This window comes from Cryptotermes secundus, unplaced genomic scaffold (genome assembly GCF_002891405.2).
Source record: "Cryptotermes secundus unplaced genomic scaffold, Csec_1.0 scaffold159, whole genome shotgun sequence".
Taxonomy (NCBI): domain Eukaryota; kingdom Metazoa; phylum Arthropoda; class Insecta; order Blattodea; family Kalotermitidae; genus Cryptotermes; species Cryptotermes secundus.
This window is the reverse complement of record NW_019725416.1, coordinates 1,030,037-1,053,573: the sequence shown is the minus strand read 5'-3', so window position 1 is coordinate 1,053,573 and position 23,537 is coordinate 1,030,037. Positions and strand designations below refer to the sequence as shown.

At 42.2% G+C, this 23,537-nt stretch overlaps 1 protein-coding gene across 10 annotated transcripts in view; it reads left to right on the top strand.

Annotated features, from left to right (window-relative positions):
* Positions 1 to 23,537, top strand: part of LOC111863322 (homeobox protein homothorax) — a 1,160,896-nt gene that overhangs the window by 448,636 nt on the left and 688,723 nt on the right. For all 10 annotated transcript variants that reach the window (XM_023849545.2, XM_033751014.1, XM_023849541.2 and 7 more), the window contains one exon: positions 9,246 to 9,296. In XM_023849545.2, the coding sequence (XP_023705313.1) occupies positions 9,246 to 9,296 (51 nt within the window). The remainder of the gene's footprint in view (positions 1 to 9,245; positions 9,297 to 23,537) is intronic.

Genomic DNA, 23,537 nt, shown 5'->3' with positions numbered 1-23,537 from the left:
TCATACTAAGTTTCATAAAAATTGGTTCAGCCATTCAGAATTGTAGGGGGATACAGAGACATACAGACACAGACAGCGTGATGATCGCATAAGCTTTTTATTATTTTTTCACTGTAAAGAAGGTAGGCTAAAAGTGGGTCTTACTGAGATAGGATGGGGTGTTATGGATTGAATTGATCTGACTCAGGATAGGAACCAGTGGAGGGCTTTTGTGAACACGGTAATGAACTTTCGGGTTTCATAAAATATTGGGAAATTATTGAATGTCTGGGCGACTGGAGGGTTCTAAAAAAGGGCTCAGTTCCATGGAGTTAGTTCGGTCAGATGAAGAAATGCTTCACAAAACATGCGGAATTACGATATTGTGATGTACATAAGATTTTGTTTTAAACTTAATGACTGTAAACACTTAATTAAAATATATACGAAAAAAACGCTGATCTATGCTGCAATATTCACGTTCATGAATTTTTCTTTTTTTTAATTATTGTGTTATATCAACCGCCAACCTGTACACCTTTTTTGTTTCCCCTTCGATTTCAGTTCGTCATGTTCGCTGTCAGAATGCAATATAGGAGAACTACTCGCTACTGACGTTTGAGTGGGTTGGTAGTCTTCAAATATAATTGTGTAAGATATTTTGAAGCAAATCCCTTTAGATAGACAGTGATTAAATCTACGGGGTTCGCTTGTGGCGGTAATGTGAACTGCCTTTCATTTACGGTATTGTGGTAGGAGTGAGCTTACAGTCATCTTTATGCATACTTCTCTTCTTTTACAACCAAATTAGAATTTACGTTCAGTCATCATTCAGTTTTCTTAAAGTGTACTTTCTTTAACTTTGTGAGCACTAGCAGTCTCTACAACGGTACGGAGATATGTTTTCGGTATGTTCCATGTCCTTTAACAAAATAATAGAAAACCGAGATTAATGGCCGTTGGGGAACCGTTGCGTTGACCACGTGACACCCTCTACCCGCTAAAGTTGGCACTAACTTCGCCGACAAACGGCGGTCGCTCGGTCGGTATAGTTCGCTTGCGGACTAAAACCACGGAGTTCTTTATGTTTGGCGTATGTTCACGCCTCGTCATCTAAGCAACGCGACGTAAGGTTTCACGTACAGAGAGGCAACGTAAGTCATTTCGTGAATAATATGTTGACTCTTGGATTATTTAAAGACGCTTTATCAACTACCTTGGATATATAGCTTCGACTGGTAGTATAATTATAAATGGTAAATCGGAAAGAATGAAAAGATAATGTTATCGAGGCTCCCACATTTTCTAGCAAGTCGGCTCACAGATGAGGTTGTCAGCTTTACGCGCCTGCCGCCCTTTACCCCCAGGAAGATTCATGGTACTCAGTTCTGTTGAGTCTTCCGCAAGGCCATAGTGCGACTGGAAGGATAGGTCAAATGAAAAATCCAGCGACCTCATTACGAATCGAACCCGCGACTTTCCGGCTTGTAGCATAGTGCCTCGATCAACTATGCGTGCAAATTAGAAAGAATATGGGAGGAATGGTTGTGGCCCACTCTTCCAGAATGTTCCAGAAATCCTCGAACCCCTCTTCAGGATGCTTGGTCTGTAGCCGACAGTTGAATTCTGTTCTTAATGCAGTTCAGTTCTCACTCATCTCGACTGAACACGTTTCGGATCCCAGATTATCGGCATTTTCAGAACACTTGACCTCAAGGATCGAAGAGTGAAGCTATTTCAGTTTGTCAGCATTAAGGTGAGTGCTGTGGGGTATTTGCTCCGTTCGACGTAATACTGTTGACACTAAGTCTTGTAGCCTTGGGTTCTCGTTGTTGCAACAGCCAAGATAAGCCATATTCCCTATTCGTTTTTCGCCCCTGGACATAGCTGTACATGTCCCTACACTTCAGGGATCTAATGAACAAGATCGAAACATGGTCACGAACTGCGGATTGTTCCTCATTTGTTCCTTGAATTTATGTTTCATGTTATGTTTTATAACCTCAGCACTTTGCTTTCAGCAACATGTCTCTGACCATATTCTAAGGGTTCCTCAATTCTCAGTTAGACCTTCAAATGCTTTCGAAATTTCGTTTATGTTCCCGGTGAATTATTTTCTCACAGCAAATTTTCAAACGTTGCTGGATTCATGAATCTACCATTTTTTTTTCATTCATTGAGATGTATTTTCTCTTGTGCGTTGAAGTAAAATTTTCTGCCTTATAACACGTTGATTGATCGCAGTTTCGCCTTTTTTGTCTCTGGAATGTACTCTGCTCAATCTGTTGTGTACTGTCGATCATGTTTTTTTTCAGTCCCTTCAGGAGAATTTAGAAAATAAAACATTGAAATTGGCTACGACCATATTTTCCGCGATTAGTTTCATTTTACTGGACACTATCATTTCACTCTAAGTAACCTCTTTAATCCTTATCTTATGTGATTGTGAGGCAATAGCTTATTCAAGATTTTGTCACCTGAGCCAGTTCTTTATGGAACCAAGTCACTATTATGACGCCCCCATAAATAGGTTCCTGCATATCATCCGAAATATAGGATTAATAAAGAGTTAATGAACCGGTCACGGTAGCCGAGCGGTCTAAGGCATGCACTGTCTTCGCTCGCTCGGAAGCCGGGATCGTCGGTTCTAATCCCACTCAGGGCATGGATGTTTGTGTTCGTTTTTCTGTGTTTGTGTAGAGGTAGAGGCCTTGCGACGAGCTGATCACCCGCCCAAGGAGTCCTACCGAATGTGTAAGATCTAGAAAAACCGAAGTGAACGGAGTTCATGGAGGTTGGCCTAGGCCCACTGGGGCTGAAGTGCCAAGGGGGGGAAAAAAAAGAGTTAATGAAAGGGGAAGTACAATAGATCATTGAAGGTCGCGGTGCAAGGGCCAGATTTTATGACCCATCCTTTATACATAAATACATACATCCTCTTTAATCTTGGTACAGTGTTAATAAATAACCCAATAACTTATAGAAACAATTAAACCTGCTTTAGCTGAGAGTGTGCTTCATACTGATCAAACATAGTGGCCATGTTGGGAAATATTTTAATTTCTTACAGGAGACAATCCTCTCTGTGCAAGACGTTTGTTCAACATGCATATGGTCTATTTGTTTGCTTATACTTTCTTGAGATTTCGCTAGTAGCCAACAGCTTACACAAGACGTCTGTTATCCTGAGTGTGGAGTGTTGTATTTCCACAGCAGGTTAATTATCGCAGTTACGGAATTCGTATTTTCGTACCTACATATAATGCTTTCATGCTTGCATAAAGTAAAGTAAAGTAAAGTAAAGTAAGGCTAAAGGCCGTGTAGGCCCGTAGGGTTGTCAGGAGGGTCCCATGGATACATAATGTACGTATATAAACCCTACGCCCAACACATTCAAGAAGACATACATATTTTTAATTTGTTTAATTCTGGTCCGTCACACTAACAGGTTTACAGTTAAGTTTATTTCAGCCCAATGTGACATATAATGCTTCCACCACTTCAGCACTTAGTTACCGAACATGTTTCGATTCATAATGAATCATCATCAACGGTATACCTCTACGATCAGGAATCCACTAATACGTAAAAGTTTTAAAGAGTAGAAACACTTAAAACATTTATGATGCGACTATATGTAGTTGTTGATTTTTGTCGTACAGATGTTGACGTAATTTTTTTTTGTAATAACGTTTTTGAGCTGTATTACTTAGAAGTGGCGTAGTTGCAGATAATTAGAAATGTTCCACTGTATTTTATATAAAAATTCAATTTGTTTCACCAGAGCAGCTTTCCTTACATTAAAATTATGTTTATGAGTGTGTGTATAAACTTATTTTAAGATAAGAATTTTATTCGTGAACCAATGTGGGTTGGTTTTATCGTCCTTAGTAGAGGAATTGTCNGTTTATCCGTTGGTGGTGTGTTCTTGTTATTAAGGGTGCTGTGCACAGCACAGCACGCCATTATTTCCGTAACCGTTCAACTTTGGACATGGGTATTTTGGGTTATATCGGCATACTTTAACTTAAGGAACACCCTCCCGAAGTCTGGCACATTCCTCCTGGGACACCCTGTATACGTATATGCAGACAGTAGAATAGAACAAATACTCGCGCTTAGGATTTTACATGATTTTACTCGTTATTATGTAGTACTGTATTATTGCTTATCCTTTGTGAATTAAATATGTCAGTAGCCTTGCTTTCAGTGGCTGGTTTCACCAATAATCCAAGTGTGTAGTCCTTAGTAAACTGTATTGCAGGAACTCTGCTAGTTACACTCAGGAGTGGCCGCGCCATAGCTCAAGCGGTTAGTCGCTGGCTTCCCACCGCGGCGGCCCGGGTTCAATGTCGGGTCTGGTCAAATGGGATTTGTGGTGAACAAAGTGGCGCTGGGGCAGGTTTTCTCCAAGTACTTTGGTTTCTCCTGCCATTCTGCATTCCACCAACTGCTCCACAGTCACCCTCACCTATCATCTGGGACTGGTACAATAGGCCAGAAGTGGCCGCAGTACAAGGGACTTAGTCCCACCCCACTAGCAGTAAAAAAGAGACACTCAGTACTGATCCAGGCCAGTATGATGACGACACTTAGCAGTACCGTTGAACTTCGGTCGTCGAACATTTGAAGCGTGTTCGATATTCTCCCAAAAGTCGTTATTTTTTTTATGGATGACGGGTATGCTCGAATCTATTAATATGTTAATTTGTAATGGCCATACCCTTGAGCGGAACATGCAGAGTTACCAGATAAAACCAGTGTAATTTGTAATATTCGGGCCAGAGAACTCGGGATGTTATACGTTAGAATTTTGTATCACGTATATTGGAATCAATTAAGCCTGCATACAATTTAGACCCTTGAAGTGCAGATTGAACTTGAAGCAGTCAGTAGCAGGTTTTGTACTCTTTAGCATGAAATATTGGATTGTTATTTCTTCATCCTACACAGCGTTGAAACTCATCACAACTGCCGGTTCATGTTCGGAGTCCATGAAATCAACCGTAAATAACTTAAATTTCAGTGTACATACATACTCGGGGGGACCGGATAACGCAGTCGGTATAGTTCGTTGCTGTATAGTCTGAAGTTCTCAAAATGCCTGGAAATACATCATACTATCACTTTTATTAGTTACTTGTAGACGGGATTTGGATTGGCGAATCCATTTTTTTTGGATACTCACGAGTTGTAACTACAATTAGTTACACACTCAAGATTACTGTAACTATTACACATGAAATAACATCTTCAACATCTGTTAACACTTCAACAATTCAGCTGCTTTCGGAATTCTCTTCGACATCATTGTCACGTCTAGCAAACTGCTGTACATATTATTACTTCGAGAGGACTGAATAGGGACCATTGTTTGTCTTTTAAGAAGTCGCTACCATGGATTTGCCGTTGTCCGAAATCCGTTGGCACGAATAAGCATTTAGCCGACTGTTACCTAGCAATGACCGTCTTTTCTGAATTCTTTATTCCGGCTTTCAGGCGTCATGTCATACTACATAAAAATATATATAAATAAACATATTCACTTACAGAGCCTACTGCGTGTATTTTAATTCGCCGAGAGAAATGTACCGTAGCCAGATTTTCCTTATGTTCAGTGAATCTAACAAATTTCATTCTAACACGTAGTCAGATTTCTAAATAAAGAACAGAAGCGATAAATCTACAAGTATCAGAATTTTGAGTGCCCTGTACTCATGAAGACACACTATACGGACGGATTGACGGTAAGGGAGGAACGAGCAGTATTGCAGGTGTTGGCTCGTGGGAACAGGCCATGAAACCGCTACATCCATCGGAGAGGTCGACTCTGCGTCTTGAATGAAAATTCGGCGCAGTGATCTACCTGTTGCAGTGTCGTGGTGCACTTGGCCTCTACACGTCACACGTGCCGCACTCTAACTGTGGTCAGTGAAGAATAACATCGATGGAATTAATAAGACTTCTGTCTAAGTTTCGCTAGAAGTTGCGTTTATTAATGTTTCTGTGTAATACTCATGAATATTTTTGTTATGTTTGAAAATGTAGGCGTACAGTACTGTTAAGATACGTGTAAATCCAGGCTGGGTGGACCCCATTCCAGACTCACTCATCATCATCAGTAATCTGTCAGACGACAGGTCCACAGTCTCTTCCAAAACAATTCCTCCACTTAATGCGATCTAGAGCTTTCTCCTTCAAATGACAGTATCCTCTTCTGTCCCCAAGGTCATCCAGCATCTTCCTCGTCTTCTTGTCACTTCTATCCGCCCATCTATCTTTCCTTCAATAACTTCTTTTAGAAGGCAGTTTCTGCNATACAGAGCTATGCTCCAAATGTAGCATTTCACTAGTTTCTTCCTCAAATTTAAGTCCAATTTGCTGGTAAAAAGATTCTTCTTGCTAAATGCAGCTTTTGCCATGGCAATCCTGGATTTAATTTCACTAGTACACCTTCCATCATCTGTTAACAAGCTACCCAAATATTTAAAACATTTCACATTCTCCAGTTGTTTTTGGTCTATCTTTATTGTGACTGGGGTTGGTTGTCTCGAAATTTTCATTACTCTTGTTTTTTCCACATTCATTTCCATGCCACAGCACCTTCCAATTTCAATTAGTCTATCAATCATGCCCTGTAGCACAGTTTCTTCCGTAGCCATAAACACAAGGTCGTCTGCATATTTCACCTTCAGAAAATCTGGTAGAGCCGGGAATCGAACTCTAACTTGTAGACCACATAGGCAGTTGTTAAGATGGGAATAACAACGAAATGAATGTGATTTCTAGCATGAAAACGTATACATTTTCTCCCAGCTGGATTGCAGCCCAAGAACTTGCAAGACGCAATAATACACGTATTTGTAATTGTGGTCCGAATGCGTAGGAAGACTGTTGCCAGTCATAAACTGTAGTTACAGGACCAGGGATACTTGGCGCAGGCTAATAATAGGTAGTCTGGTTTTGACAGCGGGCATTCCGTCAATCAGGTGTACGGTATCATCTCGGTGTATCGCTGGGATTTCGGTCCATTTGTCATGTTCATCTGATTTTCAGATTTATTTATCCCGAGCAGGGTCTTTTGAGGAGCTATTTCAGGGAAATAGCGGCTCCGGTCTAGAAAACCGAAATTAACCGCCGTGGGGATTCGTTGCGCTGGCCACGCGACACACACTATCCGCTAAGGTTGGCACTAACTTCGCCGGTAAGCGGCGGTCGCTCGGTCGGTATAGTTCGCTTGCGGACTCAAACCACGGAGTTTAGTTTTAGTTTTTTTTTAGAGCAGTGATTCTTGGTCCGGTCGGAGATACGTTGCGTATCCTCATCAGCGTGTATACTGTAGACTCGTTAAACAGCCTACCTCACATTAAGTCTCTCACACAAAATTACTATGAATTATTAAACATTTGAAGCATGAAATTTATGTAAATGGTATTTAGAAATCCACTTCCTACATGACGGGAAACACATTGCATTTCTATTGCAACGGCCGATCGAGTGATGTTGTTAAGGGTATAATCCCTCTTTGTACTTAGAACCATACCTAACACATACACTGTAAAACTCCGTGAACGTAATGCAGAGTTTAATGTTATAGCACGTGACACACAGACCTTTAGTAACCACGTGCTTGAAAAGTTTAATACATAAAACATAAATACGAGGTTAGAATCAGTATGAACTGACGTCACAATTATTTATGAGCCTTTTGCAAGAACTCTTCCTTACTAAATTACAGTAATATCGAATATTAATGACATCTACTTTTTAATATTTAGGACCACTTTCATTTTCCGAGTGCAGAGACCATGAAAACTGCATTCTGTGGTTGACGAGTGCGGTCAGACTTGATCTTACGTGTAAAATGAATATTATATGTTACCGGATTTATAAGCACACGAGAAACTGGTTTCTAGTCAATTAGACCTCTTTCCTGTGAAGTATATTTTTATTTTTTGACCAATTTTAGTTTCCGGAAGATTTTCTCAAACCATGTCACAGTAAGAAACCAAAAATGCATTCATATGAATAGTTATTACGCGAAGGAACTTCATGTAATGAAGCGCGTTTTTTTCTCAGATATATCTGTAACAAATGTTTTTCACTTAACCATGACTTCCACATGAATTCAGTTGAACCACTTGCTGACAGTTATGCGCGCGGGAGTGTATTTATCCAACTGTGGTCAGTTTTAAAGAGATCAAAACACTTTTTCCTGATCAAATTGTACAACTAGCAGGAGATGCGAAATGCGAGATCTTAATACAGTAGCGCGATGAGCAAGGAGATTATAATCTGTTGGAAGAATGCCGTTTTCTTGGATGTGGCGCTGTGTATATCTTGTGTGAAGCGGCGTTTCAGAGGTACGTATCGCCTCCATCTTCAGGGTACAAAAATCCACGGGCGAGGAACCAGCGTGAGCAGGTGGCTGCATAATGTTGTTACAGAGCTAGGTGTTTTTCGACTGGTGACTCAGTCTGCAGCCACCTGCTCAAGCTGGTTCCTCGCTCGCATATTTTTCTGCCTTGAAGATAGAGGTGATACGTTCCTCCAAAACGTCGGTTAAGACAAGATCTACACGGCGCCACATCCCAGAAGACTGCATTCTTCATAGTCACCGCCGTGAAAACCTCAGATCTTACATGAAATCTGTTTGTCGCGCTTAATGAAATTAAGTTCCTATGTACTATGCAGCAGACGTGGAACTTGAGTAGAATGCGCAGTTATAATTACCGAGATATGAGTTTAGCGTTTCTGCTTCAAGCATTGACGGCACCGATCTTTAAACAGATACATATTAATTGTAATTTCCTATACGTGATATGCCATGATTTAAAACAGTAATTTAAATAGCCTATCGTCTGTATTCCATGTTGCTTGAGTCCCGAGAATAAACATGTCAACTTAGCTTGCCCTTAATGTTATACTTTTTAACACTTTTCTGTGGTAGCATATTCGAATATTCACAAATTTCTCAAAATTAGTGTGCTTTCGTAATACAGCGCTCTAAGCTGCCGCAGTGGCCCCGTAGTGTTTCTGACTCGCTTTTCTAGTCTGCATATGACCATGGATGTATGTATGAAGTATCTTCTGCGATGCATTTTCCTAAAGCGGTGGACAGAGCCCTTAATGCCAACAAGTTCTCATCTTTCCGCTGATTAACCGTGAATTCGGATAAGCCAGAGAGTCAAACATGTGAAACAAAATAAGCATGTCTTGACAACAGTTTTCATTATTTAATTAAAGATTGCCTTTTTTGTTTTCAGATGGTTCAAGCTATTCAAGTGCTTCGGTTTCATCTTTTAGAATTGGAGAAGGTAAGAATAATTTACTTACAACTATTCTAAAATTTCGTTATTTAGACTCCATTTCACTAATCTGAAGAAGGCTATTCTACTGAACACCACCTCCATGATGATGATGATGATAATAATAAAACAACAAATTTTAGACGCATTAACATTCTTAAAATAAATATGATTGACTAACGGTAAAGGTAAAGCTATCCCTGTAACAAGCCATGGAGGCCCATAGGGTTGTGAGACGTCGAGGCTCCCACATTTTCTTTAGACCGTCGGCTCACAGATGGCGGTAAGGTTGTCAGCCGCCCTTTACCCCCAGGAAAATTATTGGTAGGTACTCATTTCTGTTAGAAGCTGAGTAGATCCCAGGACCGTATTACCGCTGGAAGAATTAGGCCAATTGAAAAACCCATTGACTTCATCGGGAATCGAATCCGCGACCTTCTGGCTTGTAGCATAGCGCCTCAACCAACTACGCTACGGTGGGCCCCCGATTGACTGAAATTAGAAATGTATTTCAATAGCTGATGTAGATGTACAGAGAATATGATTCAGTGTAGGCCGGTATACAGTACTGCACTATTATTATTAGAGGGGGTGGGTTTCCCCATGCACTTAGACCAGTTATTGGTCCATTGTGCGTCCCCCTTTAATTTCTACTGTCGCCATACCCTACCGGTACTGGTGCGTGCTATCAGCCCCGTTCAACCAAAGAGGTCGGCCGTCGGTACCCGATATTTCCCCCCTCTACCAGAGGCGTTGGAAACTACTTGGGCGGGAAACTGTTGCCTAATTTTGCTCAGAGGTCTCCTAGAGACATGAGGATCTTTTACGTGCCGTAAATCTACGACACGGGACCCACGGCTTAAAGTCCCTCACGGAGGCCTTGTTCCCTGAATTTTTCCGCCCTTAAAAATTCCACGACCTCCGCCGGGTTTGAACCCGCGTACCTTGAGTCATGAGGCGGGAACGTTACCCCTAGACTACGGAGGCCGCTTACAGTACTGCATTGTTTGACCCTAAAGGAAAAGCAATACATATGTAAAGACAGTTAATAGAGCCCCAGAGAGCGATCTGGATGCTGTCCGGGAATTAAGTTAGCCCGAGTTACGGTTGTAAGTATGCAAATTCCGTTTAGAACTACATTCGACGTTGCGAGTTATCCAAAAGTGGAACTGTTACGCTCTGTGCAGAGAGGACGGTGTTGCAGACTAGACTGCATTACACACAACACTGCAATCCACTTTTTTTACNTGATAATAATAAAACAACAAATTTTAGACGCATTAACATTCTTAAAATAAATATGATGGAATAACGGTAAAGGTAAAGCTATCCCTGTAACAAGCCATGGAGGCCCATAGGNTCGAGGCTCCCACATTTTCTTTAGACCGTCGGCTCACAGATGGCGGTAAGGTTGTCAGCCGCCCTTTACCCCCAGGAAAATTATTGGTAGGTACTCATTTCTGTTAGAAGCTGAGTAGATCCCAGGACCGTATTACCGCTGGAAGAATTAGGCCAATTGAAAAACCCATTGACTTCATCGGGAATCGAATCCGCGACCTTCTGGCTTGTAGCATAGCGCCTCAACCAACTACGCTACGGTGGGCCCCCGATTGACTGAAATTAGAAATGTATTTCAATAGCTGATGTAGATGTACAGAGAATATGATTCAGTGTAGGCCGGTATACAGTACTGCACTATTATTATTAGAGGGGGTGGGTTTCCCCATGCACTTAGACCAGTTATTGGTCCATTGTGCGTCCCCCTTTAATTTCTACTGTCGCCATACCCTACCGGTACTGGTGCGTGCTATCAGCCCCGTTCAACCAAAGAGGTCGGCCGTCGGTACCCGATATTTCCCCCCTCTACCAGAGGCGTTGGAAACTACTTGGGCGGGAAACTGTTGCCTAATTTTGCTCAGAGGTCTCCTAGAGACATGAGGATCTTTTACGTGCCGTAAATCTACGACACGGGACCCACGGCTTAAAGTCCCTCACGGAGGCCTTGTTCCCTGAATTTTTCCGCCCTTAAAAATTCCACGACCTCCGCCGGGTTTGAACCCGCGTACCTTGAGTCATGAGGCGGGAACGTTACCCCTAGACTACGGAGGCCGCTTACAGTACTGCATTGTTTGACCCTAAAGGAAAAGCAATACATATGTAAAGACAGTTAATAGAGCCCCAGAGAGCGATCTGGATGCTGTCCGGGAATTAAGTTAGCCCGAGTTACGGTTGTAAGTATGCAAATTCCGTTTAGAACTACATTCGACGTTGCGAGTTATCCAAAAGTGGAACTGTTACGCTCTGTGCAGAGAGGACGGTGTTGCAGACTAGACTGCATTACACACAACACTGCAATCCACTTTTTTTCATTACATCGCGGTAACTAAATTAATGCTGTTTGGATGTGACGCCACAGAGAGGGTTTTTCCCCGTCCTTCTCTGCAGACACATACAGCGAAACATTATACGTAATTGCAACCCGATAGGCATAGCGGGTCCCTGCAGGGTATCGGTTACAAGTACTGTATGTAACGTTAGGCTGGCCGCATCCTAATTAGGCTGGTTGTAGTGGGCAGGGGGTGGTGAGGCGCCCTCTGGCAGTGGTTCGCAACTTTCATATTATACTGCACTTGCGGCTGGTGGAGACTGAATAACAAACGCCTTTATTGTGTCCAATACTGGAGTGGTTCCGAAACTCATGAATCATGTGTACATTTTTGTTAATCCCCTACCGCCCTCTGCCCCTATACCTACCCCACAGCACGGCTCTTTTAGTGTGTCGTATGAAATTGCTTGTTGGTTTGTCAGGAATTTCGGGTTGGGGATTTTTGTGGACGGTTTATTTTACAGCATAAGTTCTACTGTTACAGTAGGGTTGAAATTTATGTTCCCGAACATTACACGGAACCTCCTATCGGCTGCTTGTAGGCCTAACTTCTTACGAAGTATAAAATTGTGTTGCTATGAACTTGACAGATTGTCATTGTGCATGATCTGAGATTTTCACGGCGGTGACTATGAAGAAGGCCTTCTTCTGGGATGTGGCGCCGTGTATGTCTTGTGTGAACCAATGTTTCGAAGGAACATATCGCCTCCATCATCAAGGTAGAAAAATCCGCAAGCGAGGAACCAGCGTGAGCAACGGCCACCTGCTCACGCTGGTTCCTCGCCCGCGGATTTTTCTACGCTGAAGATAGAGGTGATACGTTCCTCCGAAACGTCGGTTCACACAAGATATACACGGCGACACATCCCAGAAGACGGGATTCTTATATTGTCATTCGTCTCGTTTAAATTGTATAGCCCTGTTATATTTTCTCATGAAATTAATCCTGTTTACCATTGGCAATGATTTGAAACTTAATATGATCAAATAGCAAGTAGTCAAGGCTAATTAAAACTTCGGCTAGGCATTTGGTGATTTCAGTGGTTAAAAAGGAACCATCAAAATTATCAGACATGGTTTAAAGTTATGGTCTTGGTAGGGTCGCGCCGTAGCTCAAGCGGTTAGTCATTGGCTTCCCACCGCGGCGGCCCGGGTTCGATCCCGGGTCTGGTCAAATGGGATTTCTGGTGGACAAAGTGGCACTGAGGCAGGTTTTCTCCGAGTACTTAGGTTTCCCCTGACAATCTTCATTCCACCAATTGCTCCACAATCACCCTCACCTATCATCTGGAGCTGGTACAATAGGCCAGAAGTGGCCGCAGTACAAGGGACTTAGTCCCACTCCACTAGCAATAAAAAAAAAGGCCTTCGTTTAAAGATCGCCGTTAAGTTTCGGATTACATTAAATAAAAAGTTGCCTTTATTTTTCTGTCAAATAAAGTACACAGTACTTCTGTGTGCACTTGAATCCCATAATAGTCCTACATATAGGAGACATCCGGATCAAATTATGCAAAATGTTTCCAGTTCTGACTAAGGGTTTTATTTAGGTTTTTATGACTTCCTGGCATTTTTCCTAGCATGGGCCTTTGTTCATGTAACTTCAACATTCATAGCCGATCTCCACGTCTTATTCGACGGTACCGGTTTGAAGCAAATTGACAGAAACAACCTGCATGTGTGATGTTGGACGTCACATTGGCCGAGCATTTTTCCTTCCGATGTGGGCTACACAGATGATATGATAATCTATATGCTAAGGTGTAAATTGAGCTGAAAGACTTTCAATTGGCTACGAAACTCGTCTGTGTTTTTCCAAGACTCAGATTCAAGTGTGCCACTGTTAATGCCAAGGAGTTGACACCTGTCGTTTGCTTGTCTGCCTGATGAGCAGCGACTTAGCTGGACTTTACATTGACGAATGCTGTCAGCTGTAACACGTCATAGAATGGCGGTCAGGCCAAGTGCTACTAATATGAATTGGATCTAACTAACTCGAGACAGTAGAAACCTTTTTGATAATGTGATAGTGTTTCAACTACTCAAGAAATGTTTCCGGAACCCGAAGGTTCATTATCGTGTGAATGAAACAGCCCGTCAGTGACCACTATCACGAGCGAGATCTGTCCTTGCCTCACCCATCACCACATTAACAATTTTTTAATATTGCCCCCTCATGTCTGGGCCCAGTCTTTGAAGAGATGGCTTTTATTCAAGTGTCGATATAATAATTTGTACAGCCATACGCGCTACATTGGATCAGTAAACTGAGTTCAAGGGATGTAAGAGAAATTTTATGATCCCGTGCGTCTAGTAGAAAGGTGCCGACGTTTTCGAGGAATCAGATGTCAACGCCTTCCACCCTCTGAAACTTTGATATGCCCACCTAACGCTCTACAAGCATCACTACAAAGATTACAGCAATCCTTATATATACACGGCTGTGAGAATGTCTGATCTCACTTTCAGATTTTCTTTGTCTTAGTATCTGGTCACTTCGAAAGACTTACAACCCACTATTCGTGTCTAGTAGTAGTGTGTCCTCTATAATTGTTGCCTGTGGTTCTGTATGGGTGTGAAACTTGGTCTTTGACATTAAGGTAGGAACATAGACTGAAGGTATTTGAGAACAGGATATTGAGGAGAATATTTGGACCGAAGAGAGATGAACTGAGGGTAGAGTGAAAAAAAAAAACTGCATAATGAGGAGCTTCAGAACTTGTACTCTTCTCCAAGTATAATTAGAATGATAAAGTCAAGGAGGATGAGGTGGGCAGGGCATGTAGCACGAATTGGGAAGACGAGGAATGTATGTAGGATATTGGTGGGAAATCCAGAAGGAAAGAGGCCACTGGGAAGACAAGGCATAGGTGGGTGGACAATATTAAAATGGATCTTAGAGAGATAGAATGGGATGGTATGGATTGCTTCGATCTGGTTCAGGATATGGAGCAGTGGAGGGCTCTTGTGAACACGGTAATGAACCTTCGGGTTCCATAAAATGCTGGGAAGTTCTTGAGTAGCTGCAGAATTGGCGGCTCCTCCAGAAGGGCTCAGCTCCATGAGTAAGTAAGTAGTTTGTCCTATCACAAAAATGCATGTTCCTTTTTATTGGATAAAGAAATGAAGGGATATATAAAAGGGTAGGTAAAGTTGTCCCTGTGCTCAACGAATTTAAGCACTACAGCATGAAGGGAGATGTATGAATAAATAATTATGGTCCTGGTGAAAATTTATAGCCAACGTAATTGTTTCTATATTCGAAGCATCCATCATATGGACGGACAACGTTCTCCATGTTGCGCTTGATTTACGTCACTTTGCTCTCAATTTTTGAATTTCTAACGACGTATTAGAATATTTCGAGGCCTAATGTATTGTCAATTAACTCCAGACAAGTAATCTCAGATGCTATGGTCCATAGTGAAATATAACACATGTAAATTCAAAGACGCCTTGGAAGTGTGTCAGCCTATGCATCATGGTTTCATGTAAAGTGGATATACAATTTGGTCTTCGGCCTCCATCTTCCAAGACTTCTCACTGCTGTACTGAAACATTTTGCATGAAGGACGTAGCAGCTGTGTGCCGCGAAAATATTCCGTATTATAGCTGAAACATTTTTATCATCATTAAGGCTATTATGAATTTTATGCCGCAAGTTGTCACCTCCAAAGCAAGGACCAGGGATACCCGTGGTTCGTATCCTCCGATTAAGACCTCCAGTTTTTTCCTAGTTACATTGGCGAGGCGAAAAATTTTGACATCGTTCCCGGATCATTTGCCCTCATAAGTCTCACAGTAAATTTCAAGACATAAAAATATAGGTTTACAGCCCTGTATCTCAATTCTGTCTTGATTTGTTTTCCATTTTTGTCGTTTCTGCATTAAAATCAGTTCGGCAGCTTCCCAATAAAGCAACTTGTAATTTTCTTGTAGGAGCCAGTCACGGTAGCCGAGCTGTCTAAGGCATGCACTGTCTTCGCTCGCTCGGAAGCCGGGATCGTGGGTTCGAATCCCACTCAGGGCAAGGATGTTTAGTTTGTGTTTTTCTGTGTTTGTGTACAGGTAGAGGCCTTGCGACGAGTTGATCACCCGCCCAAGGAGTCCTACCGAATGTGTAAGATCTAGAAAAACCGAAGTGAACGGAGAAGTTCATGGAGGTAGGCCTAGGCCCACTGGGGCTGTAGTGCCAAGGAAAAAAAAATTCTTGTAGAGCTATATGTTTTCATGTCGGCATGCCGAAAGATCAGTTGACTGACAACGAAAAATATACCCAGCTCATAGGACTCGCATCAGAATAGGCCTATATTACGTAATAACGTTGTGGCTGTAAAGTGGATTAGTTCTTCCAACTTGTTAGATCACATAGGCTTTTTTTTTTAAATTCGCTTAGTGGGGGTGGAGTCCAGCTGGGTCCACTCAGCACGGCGGCCACTGATTGGTCTATTATACCTGTCCCGGGTGATTATGATGATGCAGAATTTTGTGGAATGAAGACTGGCAGGGGAAACCGAAGTACTCGGAGAAAACCCGCCCCAGCGCCACTTTGTCCACCACAATTCCCACTTGACCAGACCCGGGCTCGAACCCGTGCTGCCGCGGTGGGAAGCCAACGACTTGTCCCTTGAGCTATGGCGCGGCAATCACATAGGCTCACTTAAATTCCGTGTTCTTCAGTAGTGTGCTCGTAGACCTTACTATACTTGGCTGTAATGGAATTACTCGTTTTAAAATTGTCCTAAATCCATCGTAAGGAGGAATGGGCCGAGGATGATAACTGCTAAATTTGGACAACGTATTACCGATACCAATGTGTGAATCCTGCCGTTACCGTAAGCTTAGCGGCTGAAATCTGAATGTTAGAATAGGCGGATCATATAGCATGAACCTAAGATGTGGGTCTGCCCCATTTTGGATTCGTAGTCTATTGTAGAACTCCTTTGCTAGGCAAAACAGCGCTACTGAACATAATTCTTGAAAACAGACTAACTCACTTGAACGTTATTCACATGGTGTATGACACAGTAAAAGTAAAAAAAGTAAAGCTTATCCCAGTTCCAGGCCCTGGAGACCCGTATGGTTGTGAAACGTTGAGGGTCCCACATTATCTAGACAATCGGCTCACAGATGGCGGTAAGGTTGTCAGCCTTACGCTCCAGCCGCGCTTTACCACCCAGGAAAATTCCTGGTACTCAGTCGACCCCAGGGCCCATAGTTCGGCTGGAAGGATTAAGTTAATTGAATAGAAAATCCAGTGACCTCATCGGAACATGAACCCGCGACCTTCCGGCTTGTAGTGTAGTGCCTCAACTAACTACGTACCGCGTAAAACAGTAAGAAATTAAATGAGGCTTTCTTTCTTCATTACCCCGCCCAAATGCTGGATGAGTTTTGAAAATCTTTTTTGCAATCGTAATTATAGAAAATTAGTTGTGTGTAAGAACTTTATTTCAACAACAACTTGACGCTTGTAAATTAATTGTGTTATATTGTGTTATATCGGAACGGCCCCTTTGACCAGATCCCGCTTGATTGCTCTAACCATGCCAGAAATGAAACTGAATTGAACACTACCCGTTACAGACACGTTGTTATCCATTTATACATTTTTATGCCCTCGGTGAGGAATTCTTGGAATAGACATGTACATGTTTATGTGGATCTGTTCCCCAGCCCTGCATGTGGTTGGGGGCGGGTTGCAGCCAACGTAGGGCGTGGCCACTGCACCTCGGCGGGCGTGCAGTCGACCCGTCTTCACGTCTGCTCTCCCGTCGCGGATATCCGAACGCCCCTTACGTAACAGCAAGCACACTACGAGGCATATCACAAGAAGATTTATAGTTACGCGAAGCATATTGAGATGCTACTCAAAACAAATCTGTTTGTTTCTCTTTTTATGCAACAGGACTCCGAGCTATATAATTCTCGTCCCACAGTTGTTTATATCTTGTTTATCTACTTTTACTATCATGTTAGAAACATCCCGAAGTTTTCTCTAATCCATACGCCCCAACTCGACGATTGAGTGATCAGAACTTTTGCTTCACGTTCAAGAGGTCCGGGAATCAGACTGTGGAGACAACTCGACTGACAAGTTATTCATGATTTTATTCAGTCCTGTTAGTACAATGTCGGGTTTATACCTCATGTTAAGACACTACTGCTTCCTTCCTTGTCCTTTCTTATTCATTATTCATTAATCGTTCTGTTTAATCTTAACTGCTGGGATGTCTGTTAGAACTTTAAAATAATAGATTCACTTTGTTCACTCGGATATCTTAAAATTAGGTTACGGTCATTTCTTCTTCCGCCGTTTTTGAGGCACAGTCTATAACTGCAGGATCTACTAATCTTTCTCTTTAACGCTTCAGTACATAAACCATGTAGCTGGTTGCTTCGTGGCAGAATAAAAATAAGAACAAACTTTTTAGAGCCATGTTTTAAGGGTGGATAATTATGAATTGAAAGTTCTGACTGAAAGAAAATGAGATTAAATAATTAAGTGTTTTTAAATGTTATAAACAAATCGAGCAAACATTCACTTTCAGAGATTCGTGCTCATATCTCTGTGGTATAATTTAAAACGTTACTTCACAGAAAATTCTCTGTCGGTCACTGTTTGCATAAACTTATCAAGAACCTTTTAGAAGTCGGTTGGCCCGTTGCTTGGCGATGGCTCGTTCACACGTAAATTAGGAATACGTCCGCGGTGACGTCACGCAACAATAGGAGCGCTTTTCTGTGCGGTCCTTGCCGAGTTGTTATAAGCAGTACAAGTCTAGAGTTCAGTTAGTTGTGAGACAGTTGCCGAGGTGTAAGGACGTGAACACAAGCTGAGGAAGCTACAGCTTTGGAAGCCGTTAGTTACCAGGAGACAACCGGTGAAGTTACAGCAGACTAAGATGATTTAGTGCGTGCTGTAGTGCACTGCAGAGTGTGTGAATTAACGGCAGCGCTTTAGTTACTTCTACGAAGTAAGTGTTTCATAACCACCTCTTAAGTCACTTATACACGTTACAATATGTACACTGGTTTGCAAAATATGCAGTGGATTCAAATTACTAATTGCAGACATTTGTAATATATCTTACGCCAGTTATCTGCTATGTTTGAGTAGTCATCTATCTAATTGGGCTGTGTAGGTACGTACAGAAAGCGTGCTTCCTACCTACAAAATGGAGACAAACTGTGAGACGAATGAACCTTTACAGTGCCAGGCGGAATTCGCATAATTTCGCGTCTTTTCACCATTGGATATCAAACAGAAACGCAATAGCAATACAGACTGTTGGAATGCAGAATTCTTGAGGCTGAAGAGAGAGACAGAGGCAGGCGCTTTTCATAGTTTCAGCTTATCTAATCAGTTTCGCCCTCTTTAAAGTGTAACGGAAAGAAGAATGAGTTGGTAATACTGGGAATGATGGTAGTACTGCTGCTACTTGTGATAATGATAATGGTAATGGTGATTATGGCCGCGCCATAGCTCAAGCAGTTAGTCGCTGGCTTCCCACCGCGGCGGCCCGGGTTCGATCCCGGATCTGGTCAAGTGGGATTTCTGGTGGACAAAGTGGCGATGGGGCAGGTTTTCTCCAAGTACTTCGGTTTCCCCTGCCAATCTTCATTCCACCAATTGCTTCACAATCACCCTCACCTATCATCTGGGGCTGGTACAATAGGCCAGAAGTGGCCGCAGTACAAGGGACCTAGCCCCACCCTATTAGAAATAAAAAATGGTGATTATGATGATTCCGACGACGACGGAGATAATAAGGCTTGCTGAAATTCGCCAGGTCGCCTTGGCGCTATAAATTTTCGTAATGGCTCTCTAGAATTTCCTGCTGTTGCAGGCCTGTTACTGCCGGGATTATCTGCGTACGAGGCTGGGTCGGCTCTAGAGCCGGTTTGGGAGGGATGGCAAAGACAGGACAGCCTACCTTCCCCGAGATTAAAACTCCGATCGTCCAGACCGCTGCCAGCCACGTCACTGGCCTGGTCTTCAATTGTTCAACGATTATTATTACGCTTCTCCGACAGATGGCGTTAAGCACTACATGAACCCACTTACTCCCAGTATGTCCCCGTACATAAGCATAGGCTTAACATTGACATAGGCATACAAATTAGTAGGCCTGTGAACTAGGGCTTTGTGCTAGAGAGAGTCTACAATATTTTGAACTCTGTGGTCTAGTGGTCAGAGTTCCTGGCTACATATACAGAGGTCCGGGTTCGATTTCCGGCGCTATCAGATTTTCTGAGAAACAGTGGGTCTGGAACGGGATGCACTCAGCCTCCTGAGGATAATTGAAGAGATATTTCAAGGAAATAGCGGCTGCGGTCTAGAAAACCGTAATTAACGGCCGTGGGGATTCGTTGCGCTGACCACTCGACACCCTCTATCCGCTAAAGTTGGCACTAACTTTGTCGGCAAGCGGCGGTCGCTCGGTCGGTATAGTTTTCTTGCGGACTAGAACCACGGAGTTGAGATTTTGTATTGTGCAGTGTGGTCTGATTAGGTGTGTGTCTGTGGGACAGGTTCTTGGCTTGATGCTGTGACACTTAATATTACGTATAATGAATGAAGCATACATCTGTCAGAGGAAGGACATTTTGTAAGACTTAGGGCAGCAAAGTGCGCATTTAGCAGTTATGTCATAAATCTCTTGTCTACTTAATTAACATAAGTTTCCATCAGATGGTTCATTTTACATACTGATTGTAACATAGGCCTACGTATGCAAATCTAATCTGAACGCTACAGGCGTTAGGAGATCCCAATATTTTCTTTACGTGTTTATGAAATAGAGAGCTAACAGTATCTAAATTTTTATTTATTGAATTTTACAGTGATTGATAAAGTGTTGCGGGAGCCGGGATAGCACAGTCGGTATAGCGACTGGCTACGGGCTGGACGACATAGGGATCGGGGTTCGAGTCAAGAATTTTTATTTCTCCATGTCGTCCAGACCGGCTCTGGGGCCCACTCTACCTCCTATCCAATGGTTCCCGGGGGTAAAGCTGCCGGGGCTTGAAGCTGACAACTCACCTCTAATTAGTGCCGAGGTCAAGAAAATATGGATCTATACAACAGTTCACCCATACGCCTTCGTGGCGTAGTGCTTAATTAGTGAAGCACGGGGGAAATTACTTTTTTTTTGCTTTCCGATAAATTGTTACTTATTAAATTAGTATCTCAGCTGATCATTCCAGGCATGTCAGCTATTCGCTTTAAGTATCACCCAAGTCCACACGAAGCCTCAAACCATACTGTTTCTTTAAATTCATGTGTTTTCATTTTATTATAAATTGTGACAGGTTAAATCAGCTTCTTCAAATCCGGAAATCATGATTTTATTTTGACCATGTTTCCAGTTTAGTCAGGATTTGTTCTGTTTCCTTCTGAAGATAGGAGGATTAAACGCCTGTAGCTTTTTTTTTTATTTTCTTGGAGTGAGGTGAGCCTTAGTCCACTTGGCGTATCAGCCACTCATTGGCCTATTCTTCCCGCCCAGGATGATAGATGATGAAGGTGGAGCAGTCGGCGTAATGAGAATTGGCAGGGGAAACCAAAGTACTCGGAGAAAATCTACCAAAATGCCATTTTGTCTACCACTAATCCCACATGATCTGACCTGGGCTCGAACCCGGACCGCCGCGGTGGGAGGCCGGCAACTAACCACTTGAACTATGACACGGCCAGAGCCTTTATAGATGGTTGGTTGTTCTATATGAGGAACATTACTAGTCTTCTGTGCAATATATTGTTGTGGTGTATGATAATACTGTGGATTGTTGAATGATTGACACGTCTAGCAATAGTGTAATAGGTGCAAAAACATAAAAGAGAAAGTAGGAAAACTTGGAGCGAAGGGATAGCTTAGAAAACTGATGCGTAGATGGTAAGGTATTATTAATATTAAATAATATTAATAATATTTAATAATATTATATAATATTATAATATTAAATATTAAACAATATTAAAACAATCTCTGAAAATAATGTGAAAGGTGTGAACTCGATTCGCCTGGCTCATTGTTGGGGTCCAGTACAAGAATACAGCAGTGACTTTCGCGGGCCATGATAGGACTTTAATTTCCAGACTAACTGAGCGACTGTTTGCTTCTGAAGATGGACTCTATTGCGTGGATTTATGAAACAGACGTAATGTTCTTATTTTCCTGTATTTATTCGCTTTTGCTTGTTAATGAGCTTGATTGCAATAGCAGTACATGTATCCGTTTCAAGCTAAAATGACTGACTCTCAGATAGAAACCTACGCCTAGCTGTGCATTGTTCCATAATTGTTGTAACCCTTTTAAGTGATGTAAAAATCATTATACGGACTCGGGAGCAGAGAGTTAACCTTCCACATGTCAGTCCACAGCAAAATTTTGATGTTCTTCCACATAAAGCTTGCATCTAACGTGTTACATAACACAGAATACGTTACACCGTGTACTCTCTGAAACACATGTAATCTTGCGCCGATCTGACATGACGCATTGTTGTGATTGATTGACAACCGATTGACGTCTAGACTCGTCAGGACGAGATTGTCTGTTAAAACAGATGCACGTCTATCTGTGTTCTTTCACGATACAGGCTTTGCTATGCCTTATATCCCACAGCTTCAATCTTAAGTAAGGCTATTCCGTGTCTTCGTTTGACAGCCAATGTAACGCGCTAGGATATATCGTCTGTCTGCTATTGCGCCTCCTGTCAAACTGTTTTCGCTGTCTGTCCCCTTTCTTTGAGCTTGGGAGAAAATATCGTTTAACTTTTCGTACTTGATCTTTAGAGGTACATTTTAATGTCCAAGAAAGGAAGATTCACAAGCGTGTCCAGTTTTTGTCTTCTTATTTTATTTGGGATTGTACATACACTGCTGGGAAACACGCAGCCTGTGGGTTAGGTGTCCACGCACTTAGCTTCTAAATATCAGAGAATTTCTTACAGCCCTATAGCAGAGCAGAATCAAAATATGATCTGTAACTACTCTCATAAATTTACTGGCGCTTGATCCAGTTCAGATTCTTATCCACTGTGGCCTGTTTCTCCTGAGATTGCGGCTGAAGTGTGAAGCTAACCACCAACCCTCATCTGATGTGTACCACGTGTTTAACATTAAAAAAGTTCTCGCATTTCCTGCAGAGTCCGTACGTTTTTCATACGATTCTCAGAGTAAACACAGATTAATCCCGCAAAACGCGTTAAGGAACTCTTTTTAATGGAGACTCAGTGTGTTCTCTGTGAGGTTCGAACTGAGTTTTGTAAATATCATTTAGACTAGATTCGTACTTTAAAGTGTTGAGAATATTTGGGACTCAACTTCACTCCCCAGTATGTCTTCTTGGCGTGGTACTTGCTTGAACATATGGGCGGCTGTACTTTGCCTCTTAGCATGAAGCTGATCCAGAAGTAACGGATTTGACGATTTTTAGGATTTCATCGCAGTCAGCTCCTGCCAGGAGATCCTGTGTTCTTTTCTCGCGTGTCTTATTTAAAACACTTTATAGGCTATATAGCTTTTAATGATAGGATCTGGACGGAAATAGGAGGAAAAGGCCGCAGTCTGATACGAGGCAAAATTCCTATAGGGGAATAAATATGCAAGAACTTTAAATTGGTGGATCTCATTGCTATGAAATATAATTTACTTCAAATCACAAGACACATTCACACACACAAGGTATTCTGAGGCAGACGAGTATAATACACGTCCTCATATCCCATGTCTTTAAGAGCCAGCCGAATATAACCTTTCTATGTATTCCTAGAGTTCCAAGTAGTTCAGTCCCTTCAGGTATTCAGACTGGAACTTTGTGGGCTTAAACACTGCTCATCTTTCGTAAGTGTTACGT